Genomic DNA, 14,681 nt, shown 5'->3' with positions numbered 1-14,681 from the left:
GAGACTGGCTAGGCCACTCCAGGACCTTGAAATGCTTCTTACGAAGCCACTCCTTCGCTGCCCGGGCGGTGTGTTTGGGATCATTGTCATGCTGAAAGACCCAGCCACGTTTCATCTTCAATGCCCTTGGAAGGAGGTTTTCACTCAAAAGGAGGTTTTCACTTTCCCCCCATTCTGTCTCTCATAGTTGAAGTGTACCTATGATGAAAATTACAGGCCTCTCTCATCGTTTTAAGTGGGAGAACTTGCACAATTGGCGGCTGACTAAATACTTTTTTGCCCAACTGTATATGAGTATGTACATTTTATAAAACTTTTTTTTTTTTTTTTTTACATAATTGTAAGCACAATTAAATTGTGTCATACAGCGGACCAATAAAGTGCAAAGTATTAAATGTATAAACGAAAGACATCATGTAAGTAGACAAGTGCAAAGCTGACAGGTGTGGGTATTGGGACAGGCCCAATATTTGACCTATACTTAATCTTTTGATTAAGATGTACTTAATAAAAAGTATAATTACGGATTCTAAATATACTTGGTTTAGTTCTGATTACAGCTTTTTAATAGAGTAGAATATTAAAATGTTCATGTTTATAGTAACAAGTCAGCTTTACATAAATTCAAGTATATTGTCCAAGTATACTCTGCAGTAAGCACACTAACATCAATGCACTAGTATAGTATTAAATTGGCCCACTTTTTAGTTGATACAATTATATTTTTAACATTGCAGTAGAAAACATGGAGAATACAACTAGTTTGCATCTTTTTTTCTTTACATTGCAGTTATTTTACTAATAAACCTATGCAATACTAACTATCTTTCCAGTACAGTACATCCATGGCCCAAAGTAATGACATCAATTTTGATCAGGTTTCTTTGAATAAATTCTCCTAATGAACCGAGCCTCTTTCATCTCTTTTGTTTTAAGACTCTGACAGTAACGCTTCCTTTTGAATAAAGTGTTGTATAAATGCGTGTCCTGTCATTATAAACCTCTCCTTTCACTCTGGAACTGTGAAGTGGAGCAGGGCATTGTCCCACCAGTCCTTGTTTCGGAGTCTCATCCACAGACGACTGGTTTTGGGCGTGAGGAGGGGCATTTTACTGCATGATAAACACATAGTTCAGGCATGAAACTCTTACTAATCGCTAATTGGTTCATTCAACAACATGGCCCCAGCCAATCAGGAGTACTTCCTAATCCACGCAAGCATACACTCTTCTCCAAAAGTATTGGGACAGTGAGGCCAATTCCTTTATTTTTGCTGTAGACTGAAAACATTTGGGTTTGACATCAAAAGATGAATATCAGACAAGAGATTTACACGCCGGCTTTTATTTCCAGGTATTTACATCTGGATCTGACACACAACTTAGAAAATATCACCTTTTGTTTGAACCCACCCATTTTTCACTTTTATACCTAAAAGTATACTTTATATACTAGAAAGTGGGCCAATTTAGTCCCAAGGAGTATTGAAATAGTACACTTACAAGTATACTACACTGATATTTCTATACTTACTACATAAAGTTTACTTTAAAAAATACTTTACTTAAGTATACTTAATAAAATAAACTTGAAGTATACTACTTTTTTGGTAAGGGACTCTATGATCGGCGGAAGTAATCAAACATCCTGAGATTTGACCGGAAATAATAAACCTGTTCTAACAGATCTTCTTCTTCCTCTTGTTTTACAGCAGATAATTCTAACAGATCTGTTTTGCCTGATTAAATTAGCAAAACCTGAAGATTAATGTCCTTTTCTTGTTCCTGTATTTCCTATGTCAGCACTTGGTCCTTCACCATTTGTGACTGTATCTGTTCCTCATTTTTATCGTCTTGTCTGCTCCTCATTTATTTTCTCATTCTGAGGTACTGAGTTACATCGCTTCAACGAATAACGAGCAGCTCTTCATCATCTTCATCAGCACCACTAGCTGTTTAGCAAAACATCTGCCAAACAAGAAACTGTCAAAACAAAAAAGATAAAGAAAAGATAGAAAAACTCACTCGTACCGTACTACAGAGAGAGAGAGAGAGAGAGATGAACGAGATGCTGAAACACACAGAGCAAAGCTTCAAACTGGCCATGCTAAAACTGTTCAATGATGTTCTGTGTGTCGGGTTCTTCCCTGAGATCTGGAACAAGGGCCTCATCAGCCCCATTCACAAGAACGGAGATAAACTAGACCCAACAACTACAGAGGCATCTGTGTGAACAGTAACCTGGGGAAGGTGTTCTGTAGCATCTTAAACACCAGACTGTTACACTTCCTTAAGAAGCACAATGCCTTGAGTAAATGCCAAACTGGCTTTCTTCCAAAATTGTCGCACATCCGATCACATTTTTACATTACAAACACTAATTGACAAATATGTACATCAAAACAAAGGAATCATTTTTGCTTGTTTCGTTGATTTCAAGAAAGCATTCGATTCAATCTGACTATACCTAAAACATACCGACAGTGGAATAGGGGGAAAATTCTATGATTTGATCAAATCAATGTACACAGCCAGCCATTGTGCGGTTAAAATTGGAAACCAAAGAACCAAATTCTTCCCCCAGGGGCGTGGACTGAGACAGGGATGCAGTTTAAGCCCCACCCTCTTCAACATTTACATCAACCAATTGGCCAACATATTAGAACACGCTCCCTTTCAAGGGCTCGCTCTACACGACACAGAGATAACGTGTCTTCTCTACGCAGATGACCTGGTCCTCCTGTCACCCACTGAAGAGGGGCTTCAGGACAGCCTGAATCTGCTGGAGGATTACTGTCACACCTGGGCCCTGACGGTCAACCTCCTAAAAACTAGAGTAATGATGTTCCAGAAACGCTCCAGATCTCAGGGACCAACACACACATTCACACTATCACACAGAACCATTGAAACCACAAAAACATACACTTACCTCGGCCTGAAAATAACTCCAACCAGTATCTTTACTTTGGCTGTGAATGAACTCAAAGAGAAAGCTCAAAGGGCTTTCTATGCCATAAAAAGATCCATTCAAATCCAAATCTGGCTCAAACTTTTCAAATCTATAACTGAACCAATTGTTTTATATGGCAGTGAAGTATGGGGTCCTTCTATAAAATTTGACTTCTTAAATTGGGAAAAACACCCGATCTAAACTCTACATTTAGATTTCTGTAAAAGAATACTCAAAGTCCAAAGAAAAACTCCAAACAACGGATTTAGAGAGAGATGCATCTTTATTGATTATGATCAAGATTATAATAAAAGAGTTTTTGTTTTCGATTTTTTTATTTCGTTAAGTGATAATGTAAATATTTCTATAGATATATTTATCATGTCTGTGAGGCATGTATTCGCTCAGTTTCGGTTCATTTTTGTGAAGCGCTCCTGTTAAAGACGCAGAAAGCACATCATGTTTGTTTTCTTTGTTTTATAAAAGAACTACCTTTTGTTGGTATTGTGAGTGCACACAAATACAAGTAGACCCTTTACAGGCCCGAATGATGTATTATTCTTACCTTTATCAAACAAACAAACAAAAAATGACGGTGTAGGCTATTTTAATTTGTTTCCACTGAAAGCAATGCAAGTGTTTGCTGGTGCCTCCATGTCCTGCAGAGCGCGCTTTAGCTTCCACTCTCCGCACAAACTTATATATAGGCTAGCGCACATTATTATTATAGCAGGTTTAACGTTTAAACATTGTTATATAGTTGAACTGTTTTAGTAGCCTATATCTATAGATTTTATTTTAGGCAAGTCGTGATGATTGATCAAACATAGGCTGATCAGCTCATGCCGCTGGCCGCTTGGTCGTTACTTTAAAAAAAAAAAAAAAGAAAAACGTATAGGCTATTAACGAACAAAAATGCTTTCTAAATTAACTTAAAAAAACAAAACGAAATAAAATAATTTTGCCATTACACACAAAACTGAACTATTTTAATAGCCGAAACAGTAGTATAAACTGTTTTAGGAGAAGGGGGAAAAAAGGGCTCGGGTCTGAAATTCTGATAAGCTGTCGGACGTGGGCCGGGCTGGGGCCTGAGCGTCTCGGGCCAGGGCCGGGCCTAAATTTGAGGCCCGTGCAGGGCTTTATTGAGTGTATGCTCTTTATTTTTTTCTGTTTAAAGTAATAAATAGCAATATTGGTCATACAGTTTTTACAAAACATATTAAGAACGATAGCGGAGACACTAAAAAAAATGATGCATACGTGCACAAATACTTACACCCTATGTCAACATCTTGCCAGGCAGCAGGTCCACCGTTGCCAGTTTGCCTGGTCTGTGAATTGACTTATGAAGTAAAAAAAAAAAACATTTCTAAGTTAAAAAATGAATGCTTGAGACATTTATTTTCCATGCCATAGAACTAATTGAAATTCTGAAGACAATGTGCAAGATCATTCAGGTGTTCTGTGAATGCCTACAATATGCCACATAGCGTCATACAATTAAGATGTCTCACCATGTTGAGTGACCAGATGGTTGCCTGGAGATTCAGACTGAGGCCTGGTAGTATTTCCTTTAAAGAATATAGCACAACAGCCACTTAAAACATAGTCCACACATTGTATTTGTTTAAACCAGCACACAGGGGTTTTCTTGTACAAGTAACCGACTAGCAACCTATAATGCATACATGACCTCTCTAACACTTCCCTGAGCCTTAATGCAAATGTGTCACAGAGCCATACTGGCACTGCTAGAACATACTAATTGAAATTCTGAAGACAATGTGCAAGAACATTCAGGTGTTCTGTGAATGCCTACGATATGCTACTAGGGATGTGCGCTACGACTAATTTGACTGTCGTTTAAACGGAAGTTTTGTATCCGACTATTCGACTAGTCTAAAAGCTAGAAACCCCCAAAAAATGGCAAAAAAAACAAAAAAAAAGTGTGTGTGTCTATATAACAGCCTACACTTGAAATACTTCAATCTTTGAATCACACTGTCAAATCCCTCAATTAATTCTGCTAAAAATAGGTCACGATTATGCCTTATGCTTGCCTCGCGTTATCATCATTTAATATTAGGCGGTCGTTAAGTAAAGCTACTAAAAATGTGTGATTGACGATAGACATTGTCAATCTTTTTGTATATCTTCATATCAGTGAATTCACAGGCCCAGGAGACTACCTATGACAACTGTGAAAGTCCTGCTGCCTGGCGAGATGTTGGCATAGACTCTTTTCGGTGTAAGAGAGATGACACAGTGACAATTTAACATATAGAAAATTCAATGTCTCAACCATTTCTACTTTGATGTCCAATCCATCTCATGAACATTTGACACTAAACGTGGAACACACAACTCTATTATTTATTCACCACACTTGCTTACTTTTTTATTTATCTATTTTTTTTTCATTTTAAATTTGCACATATCAGACCTGCACACACATAATTGACTATATTATATATTGTGTTTTTGCTGCTTTGTACATTGCCTATTTGGTCATTTGTATATTATTCTTTTATTATCTGTGTCCTGTCCTGTTGCTGTCTTTCTGTTGCACTGTGGAGCATCTGTCACTACAACAAATTCCTTGTATGTGTAAACAAACTTGGCCAATAAAGCTCATTCTGATTCTGATTCTAATGTTATTTAATATGTAATATATGCATTATTAACCCAATTATTTTTTTCACCATTTTTCTCTGCATTGTTTACAGGTCGATGACTTGTAGGACCTCATGAAAAAGAATACAAAAATAAAGTTTGGTGTCAGAAAATGACTCCGAGCACTATAATTTATTGTATGTAAATATAGAATTAATGTTCATCCCATAACTCAATACTAAAGAATGTGATAAATCCTTAATAATTAGGAAAATAATAAATGACTATGAAAATATTTAAGTAACTGAACAATTTCTATTTACTAATACAATTAATAATAAACCAGACTTAATGCATTAAATCATAACCTAGTATGTGTAATATTTTATATAATAATGCATTCAGTCATAGCGTAATATTTTATAGTTGAAAAATAGTGTAAGTTGCAATCTATCAGCAATTGAATTCAGGTTAGGTAATCTTATCTAATCAGGTTAGATAATCATCCAAACAGCAGGTGGCACTGTCTGAAAAAACGATAGGTCTGGGAGTGCAGGTCTGAGCGTGCAGCTGGGCCTCCAGTATAGAAAAGATTTATACCTGATAACAAATAATCTCCAATTCCAAAAGCTTATGTAATCAGGGCGTTTTTTTTCAGCCTCGTTTGTGATGTTTAGCTGTAACTTATTTACTTGGGAAAACGTTAAATGTCATTATGAAATATCCACAAGTAGGCTAACGTTAAATGGAAAAGTTAGCCAGCGTGAACATCATAAGTGACATTAAACTTTCCTTTTATTAATATCCATCGTCACAATATTTCAGATATTCGAAAGAGATCGATTATTGTTGGATACGTAACTTATTGCCTATAATTCTGTCGTCTATTCAGAATTAATTTACGTTATGCTTCGTGTTAAATCTGTACGGGACGCTAATTTACTAATTATTTTAACATGTTTGACGGTCAAATAAATTGAGCAGAACACATCAGCATTGGTTGTAAAGTTATTTAGTGTGATATTAATTGGAAATTGTAAAAGTTTTGGTAGGGGACCATGTAAAAAGTCCAGACATTTTGTTAAAACGAACATTTCGTTCATCTTCTGTCATGAAAACAATTAAAATATTTCACATGCAAACTACATTTAAGTTAATTCCTAATGACGTCCATTTGAAGTAATAAATGATGATTCGTATCATATTTCAGATCATGTTTTACAGAAATATCCTATTATTTTCTATAACTGTGTAATAAAGTGCAAATGCTATCATCATAATAATTAGGCTATTATTAGTAGCAGTGATACACATTAACATTTTAAATAAAATGTTTGTAATAACTGTTATTTCAAATAAAGTAATTGTTTTTAAGAAATACAATGGAATATAAATATGGAATAGATATTTACTGCCAATAGTTTAGCAGCTCCTCAGGATAACAATAAATAGTGTAAACTTTAAAGTTTTCCTGGCTATTCTAGTCCTTTTCTATTGCATTTAGGTTTAAGAGAGCCAGGGTCCCGCTATTGCTCAAGTAGGTCACTAAATAAGTGACACTTTAGTTTATAGAAGCTGTTTCTTTTATTTCTGTTCTTTACTACTGCATACAAATTTCCTGTATATTGTGGTTATATTCTAATAAAGAGACTGAGAAATAATTATATATGGTCATTAAACCACTGTAAAACAAAAAACAACGTCAGTACTTAAAACTTGGTACTGTATTATGTTTGGCCACAGACATCTTTATCAAATTGTAGTACATAAATAAACCTTTTTGGTAACAGAAGTTTGTTCATCATCATACACCAGTCGATTACATGTGTCCATGTGGGCATTCTTTTAGGATGAATGCATCTGTTATACTACATAACTCACATGTGTCATTCTCAGTAGGTATTTGTTAAGAACTCTACTGTACTGTAGCATTATACAGCTACAGTTTTCTTTAAAAGCTTTGCAAGTTAGGTCAGTGTGGTGACAATATTTTAGGAGGCTGTGACTCTCGTCAACATAGACAAAATATTTCTTATCCCCTTAACACAGCATGTAGTACTCTAATTATCGTTTATGTTTCTTTTTTCAGATGCCTACTCTAAAGGACTGCTACATATGCAGGAAAAAAATTGGGAGTAGCAAGCAAACCGTGTCTACACTGCAGTGCCAAGCAGCCATATAAGCAAACGCTTGAGGAAAAAAAGAAACTGCTTTCCCAAGAATGGAAAGAAAAAAACAGCAGTGTGAACAAAGTGTATGATGCAACCAATCTACTGGTATGTTTATCTTTCAGACCTTCATTGTAAAATATTAAGTAAACAGTCCTTGTTTTTTACTTTTATATATGCATTTCTATATTCGTGATTAATGGCATCCAAAATAAACGTTTTTGTTTACATAATATGTGTGTATACTGTGTATATTAATTATGTACATATAAGTACACACACATGCATGTATATATTTAAGAAAAATATGTTATGTTTATATATTAAATGTTAATGTATAATATATGTATAATATAAATGTATATACATGTAAATATTTTCAATATACTTGCATGTGTGTGTATTTATATATACATAATAAATATACACAGTTCACACACACATATATTATGCAAACAAAACTTTTATTTTGGATGCCATTAATCATGATTAATCATTTGACTGCACTAATTTATACATTTCAACAACTCATTCTTCAGCGTGTACATTGACTGAAGCATTACATCGGTGTATTTTCCACTGACTGTGCTCAGGTCTGATAAAGAACTGCTTGTTGTTGTGCTTATCATTAGAAAGTAAAATAAAAATCATATAGAACAGGGGTGTCCAAACTCGGTCCTGGAGGGCCACTGTCCTGCAGAGTTTAGCTCCAACTTACCTCAACCTTAGTATGCCCGTGTGTGTGTGTGTGTGTGTGTGTGTACATACTGTATACATCAGTGAAAATCAGTATGTTTGGTAGATGTAAATGTAATAACTCCACTGTTTACCTTCAGTTTATACAAAAGAAAAAGTTCAGCGGCTGCACATCGGTTCAAAATATGAGCCAAATGCGTTTCGAGCCTTTAGTTAAGAAAATTAGAAAATTAGATTTAAACTTAATGAAGCTATCGACAAATTCATATTACACCATAAATTTACATAAATCCTAATTAAACATACTAATCATTGACGTCATTGTGATGTCACAAATACTGATGTTCAGAATAAATGTCAACCCAGATTCACATCAGTCAGTCATATGTAATTTCCACATGTATTCTTATTCCACCTTTACACTACAGTTAACAGATGCATCTGATTATTATGAATCTAATAATATCTGAAACTGATCAAATCATGCAAACATGTAATATGGATGTAAAATAAACTGCATATGTCAGTATACTGGACATCGAATGTTTACTCAAAATTGTTACATTAAAATCTACAAAGTTTACACAATAAGTTGTTTTCTCAAATATTATAACAGTAAGACAAAAATATTCAGGTAAAACATGGCATAATAAAATCTTACTTTTCAGACAGTGTGAGAGATGAGGAAACTATATCAGTTTCACTGATGATTGACTCCAAACAGTAAACCCAGGATAGAGCGTCTGAGTGAATGTGGTCTGGACTGAGTGGATGAGGTTCATTGTGTCAGAGACGCTGTAGAAGGACAGAGTTCCTGCTCTGAGATCCACATACACTCCTATTCTCCTGCAGCTGGAGCCAACAGGGAGTTCAGTCTCTTTATTATTGTGCCAGAATGAGAAACTGGAGGAAGAGCAGAACAAACTCCAGGACTGATCATTATATCCAAACACACACTCATACACAGATGCCTTCCTGCTGATGCTCTTATATGACACTGATATATACACATAACTCCCACTCCACTCAATCTCCCAGTAACAGCGTCCACTCACACTCTCTCTACACAACACCTGACGATAACTATCAAATCTGTCTGGATGATCAGGATACGGCTGAGGTGTGTCAGTGTCAGTCACCACTCTGTTCTCTTCAGACAGACGGAGGCGTTTCTGTGCAGTGTTTGGATCCAGAGTGAACTGATGGGAATCTGATGAAGAAAAACACAAAAAACTAACTGTAATCAGTGGTTGTTAAAGTTAAACTGTTAAAAAACTCTTTGCTCAGACTGAAAAAGTGATTTTTTTGAAAATGGATTCATTTTATTTGGTTATGCTTTTCTTTTCTTGTACATGAACACAAATGCTCACACATTCACATGCAGGTCTACAATTCACACACAAGCACAGAAAGCTGCAGATATCTGGACAGAACAGACAAACAAGTCAAGCTGCATTTTCAGAAAAGTACTGGATTTGTTGTATTGTTGCTATGATGATCAGTCAGTATTAAAGTATGAATGAACTATTGGGCAGCACGGGGCACAAAGTAACACAGGGTCAGCCTCAGAAGTCACTCCCACGGAAACTTTTCTGGAAACACTTCAGGAATGTCGAAGGTTGTATCCGAAATCGCCCCCTATACCCTCATTCACTATTCCCTACATTAGTCCACTCATATAGTTCACTTGAAGGAGTGAATGAAAACGAGTGAGTGAATTCGGACACTGAGTGCACCGGAAGGACTGCCGTTTTTGCATATTATGTATATTACATTATTATGTACATTATGTATAAACCCTAATAGTCAATTTACAACTAATTGTTTTATTACGCCGTGGACGAGCGCTTCTAAAATCAATGAATGGATGATTCAGCTGCGGGCGCCATCTTCTGGTGAGACGCGGGAATTCATTCGGCGCGCGACTCTCGCAGTGCATTCTGGGGATTCTCTAGCCGTTGAGTGTACATCGTTTGAACACTCGTTTTTGCGGTGCATTGTGGGATTGAATGAGTGCACTCGAGAACATCCACTATGGTTTCGAACACCACTTAAAATGTCTGTCTATATAGGGGGCGATTTCGGATACAGCCGAAGTCGACATATGACTGGTTGAATTAAACCGGATTTCCGGGAGACGCGAGTGTCACATTTATTTTCGGTCCGGTGGCGTCAAACTCATTCACGAAAGAAGAAAGCTGGCTACGCGAGACTAGGGCTGTATCCGAAATCGCCCCCTATAGTCTTTTGAAGATATCGCTGAACATTTATTTTAGTAACATGATATTTCTGGCTTAAGAAAATTTCTCATCTCAGTTTTTATTAATTTAAAATGAGACAAATCAGCTATTATTTTAATCTCAAATCTGTTATTTATCAGTTTAGATGCTTGGATAACTAGCAGAAGACACTAACCGGTTTTAAACTCCAGCTGTTCAGATACAATCTGCCCTGCCGTGCTATTCTGTGACATTAGCGATGTAAGATTACTAATGAGAAACAGGTCAATAAAGACTGACAATCAATGTTTAACGTTCAGAAATTGTTATTTCAAGACATGTAAAGCACTTTGGCTCGTTTATATGGGCCGTCCCAGGCATGGCTGCAATATGTTCAGTCAAACTCAAAAATCAGATTACTTTTCATTCTTAAAAACACCATTATTTTATTTAAAATAAATAATGATTTTATTTTATTGACAAAATATTTTAGTTGGTGTTGTATATTTTTTTCATAAGATCAGAACATTTTAAGCTGTCATACGTGCCCCTCAGATGTTACAACGTACCCCACCTACGGGGCATGTTGTCACATTTCACTGCTGGTTATATTCTGTATAATTGTGTATGTGACCAATAAAAAAAAATCTTGAATCTTGATTTCACTTCCTATTTTTGAAGTTAAAAATAAAGAAAAACGTCTACACTGTAATTATGAAACAAAGCGTCATATTTGTACTAGACAAGTGTGAGATTACTGTGGATAATTAAATATACTCTGAACCCCATGTGAATTTACACAGTTTGAGAAAGTTAAAAAGTGTTACTCTGTGCCCCGCTCTCCTCTATTGGACATCAATTTATTATCACGTTATTTATTTGTATGTTGGTTTGTAGTGATTTTAAGAAAGTAACTTCAAATTAAATGAGTGTTAATCAGTATTGCAGTACTTTATGAAACAGTAAGCAATAATAACGTACTGAGTGTAAATTATAAATTATAATCACATCAAAAATGGCCCGTGATTTACCACCAATGCCACGTGAGCTGCTGTCAGAAGATCATGTTTTGTAATGTTGTCCAGCTCAACCAAACGTTGGCTGGCGGAGTTACTGTAAATAGCCTCCAAGAAGGCAGAGTAAGCTGTAAGTAAGTTGATTAGAACCTTAGGGAAGTAATTAGTAAACTGCAATATTCTGTAATAAATTTGCCTAAACTGCACATGATTAATAAAAACACTGATAATGTTTTCTGTCACTTTAAACTAAACGTACTAGATGAAGTATCTCAGTGTGTGTTATTGTGTTTGTTAGTGACTTACATTGTAGGAAGTCCTCTCTGGTCCTGGGAACAATGTTACTGTGAGTGACTGAGAAAATAACAGATATAAACACAGAGAGAAAACCATGCCTGTATCCATTCCTCAGACATTTCTAACATTTTCATGATAATATTAGATGCTGTTTGTCTCATTACAGACAGCAGATGAATCTCTAATATTTTACCAGATATCTTTTTCATCTCCTCTTTGCAGAAATCCTCCAGTTTGTGTCTCAGCTGACGGACAGATTCTCTCACAGCATCAAAAGAAGAGAGGAAACTGACAGAGATGTTTTCTGTGGATTCAGGAGGAGCTGAGAGAGACTGAAGACTCTACAGGAATAACAATCAATAAACCAGAAAAACATCTGATTATTAAAAAAAAGAAATTATAAAATAATAGTGAGTGCAAAGAAATAGTAAATAGAGTGAGAGACATTTCTGGTAAAAGTTCACAAGTCTCTTGTTCCAGCTTCCAAACATGACTGCCTAGAAAAACACCTGCTTTCTTTCAATTAATTCCTCAATAATGTAATGTTTAGCTGCCCACTTAAAACACTACATTAAATAATATGTGAATAAATATTTACTGTGTCATGACGCATCATTGAGAGAAGTTTAACCCTCTGGTCATCCTCACATTATTATGTTTTAAATTTCAGGTTGATATAGATGAAGACCTGGCCTGAAGCTCAGAGATACTGCAGAGAGAATTACACAGATCTGGCTACCGCTGACAACATGAACGACGTGAACGAGCTGAAGAAGAGTGTGAAAGATGGTGGTGTTCAGCATGTCTGGATTGGGCTGCAGAAGACGGGTCGTGATGAATGGCAGTGGTCTTCAGGTGAACCTGCGCTCTATCTGAACTGGGCTTCTGGACAACCCGAAGGCAAAGATGATTGTGCAATGATGTTGAATGGAAAATGGGAGGATTTGCCATGTAGTGATAATCGTCATTTCATCTGCAACAACAGTGAGTGCAGCTATTTAACATTACAACCATTCATTGATAGATTTTCCATTTACTAAATTTGATAATAAGCACTATTTTTAATTTGATATTGTATATAGAAAAGACTGGATATTTATCATACTTTCAATGTTGATAGACAATATTTTCCAAAAAAAAAAATGTCTAGTCCATGTAGGAATGAAAGTGCATTAAAAACTATTAAACACTGTGTGCGACTATAATGGTTTAAAATGACAAATATACAGTCCAGTAAAATGTTTCTGTGGACTAGTTAATTAACATTTAGCTGCAGTGTAACATCTTCCTCTGTTTGACGTTTCTTTCGTCTGGTTCTTTGTGTCTGAATCACGTATTCCTGAGAGGAAATATAATGCACAAATACACAGCACTTCAAAATCATCATGATGTTCACTAATGTTAAATCATTAAAATGATCCTGAAGATATGGTGAATATTCAATATATCAGCAGCTTTAGAAAGAAAAGGTTTTGAATGACATGTTTCTGATGTCTCCACCACTGTTCCTGTTCACATTTAATCCATAAAGCAGCATAAGAATAATGAACAAACTGATTCATATATGTGTTTCCATTTGTTTTTCTTACAGCGAACACAGGACTCGTTTTTGTCAAGCAGATGAAGAATTGGAGAGATGCTCAGATATACTGCAGACAGAATCACACTGATCTGGTCAGTGTAAGAAACGAGAATGAGAATCAACAGGTTCAGAATATCATTAGTGATAATCATTCATCTGGATCGGTCTGTTCAGAGACTCATGGCAGTGGTCAGATCAGAGTAACTCCTCATTCACATACTGGAAGTCTGCTGAACCAAATGGTAGAAGTGATGAGAAGTGTACAGTGACAGAACCAAACTCTCAGGGAGAATGGTTAGACATGACTTGCACCAAGACATATCCTTTTGTGTGTCATGAAGGTGAGCAGATCCTCACAAAACACACACAATTCATCATCACCTCCAGTTATCTTCAAGTTTACGCTACATATCTGACATGATCAATTCCACAGTGTTTGTTCTGCATGTTTTGTTTTGTGGATCATTGTCTCTCTAGTTTCTGCTTGTGCTTTGTTTGGTTTCCAGATAAACTGATTGTGATCAGAGAGAATCTGACGTGGTCTGAAGCTCTGAGATACTGCAGACAGAAACATGTGGATCTGGTCTCGGTTCATTCAGAAGAGATTCAGCATGAGGTGATGAACGTGGTTAAACGGGCGTCTACTGCGGCGATGTGGTTGGGTTTACGTCACTCCTGCACTGTGGGCATCTGGTTCTGGGTGAGTGGAGAGACGGTGTGCTATCAGAACTGGGCTCCAGGGAACGGCACATCAGAGGAAGACTGTGAACACACAATGAGATCTGGAGCAGTTCAGTCTGCAGGAGATCAGCGCTGGATCAGCCGTCCTGAAACTGATGAACTCAACTTCATCTGCAGCAGATATTAAGCGTGAATGGATGCACTTTCATGTAAGATCGTGTTCACTTTATCTTCATTTCCAAGTATCACTTGATTTGGAAATTATAATATATAATCATTTCAACATCAGTAGGCAGTTGTACCTGATGGTTGTGATGGCTGCTTGCGAAACACTACACTGCAAAGCTTCAAAACTTTTGCAAACCATATGTTTTGAACCAGTTATTAGAAGCACATCTCAAATTGTCAAAGTCCCGTGATTTCAGTAAACAAAGTTTCAATACATTGTATTTGT

General features: G+C 36.2%; 1 protein-coding gene and 1 pseudogene across 2 annotated transcripts in view; one reads left to right on the top strand and one right to left on the bottom strand.

The window, feature by feature from the left end:
* Window positions 1–9,097: 9,097 nt before the first annotated feature.
* The window catches only part of LOC306885334 (tripartite motif-containing protein 16-like), a 44,847-nt gene continuing 39,263 nt past the window's right edge, over window positions 9,098–14,681 (bottom strand). Inside the window, exon 7 of the mRNA XM_079441788.1 lies at window positions 9,098–9,364. Coding sequence (XP_079297914.1) covers window positions 9,122–9,364 — 243 coding nt within the window. The 3' untranslated portion in view covers window positions 9,098–9,121. The remainder of the gene's footprint in view (window positions 9,365–14,681) is intronic.
* Window positions 12,645–14,414, top strand: LOC306885258 (C-type mannose receptor 2-like; annotated as a pseudogene). The gene is made up of 3 exons: window positions 12,645–12,948; window positions 13,556–13,887; window positions 14,053–14,414. The product of its transcript is annotated as a C-type mannose receptor 2-like (transcript).

Source organism: Barbus barbus (assembly GCF_936440315.1).
Source record: "Barbus barbus genome assembly, chromosome: 19".
In the NCBI taxonomy this organism is placed as follows: Eukaryota; Metazoa; Chordata; class Actinopteri; order Cypriniformes; family Cyprinidae; genus Barbus; species Barbus barbus.
The sequence above is the reverse complement of the archived record's forward strand: the minus strand, read 5'-3'. Positions and strand labels throughout refer to the sequence as shown.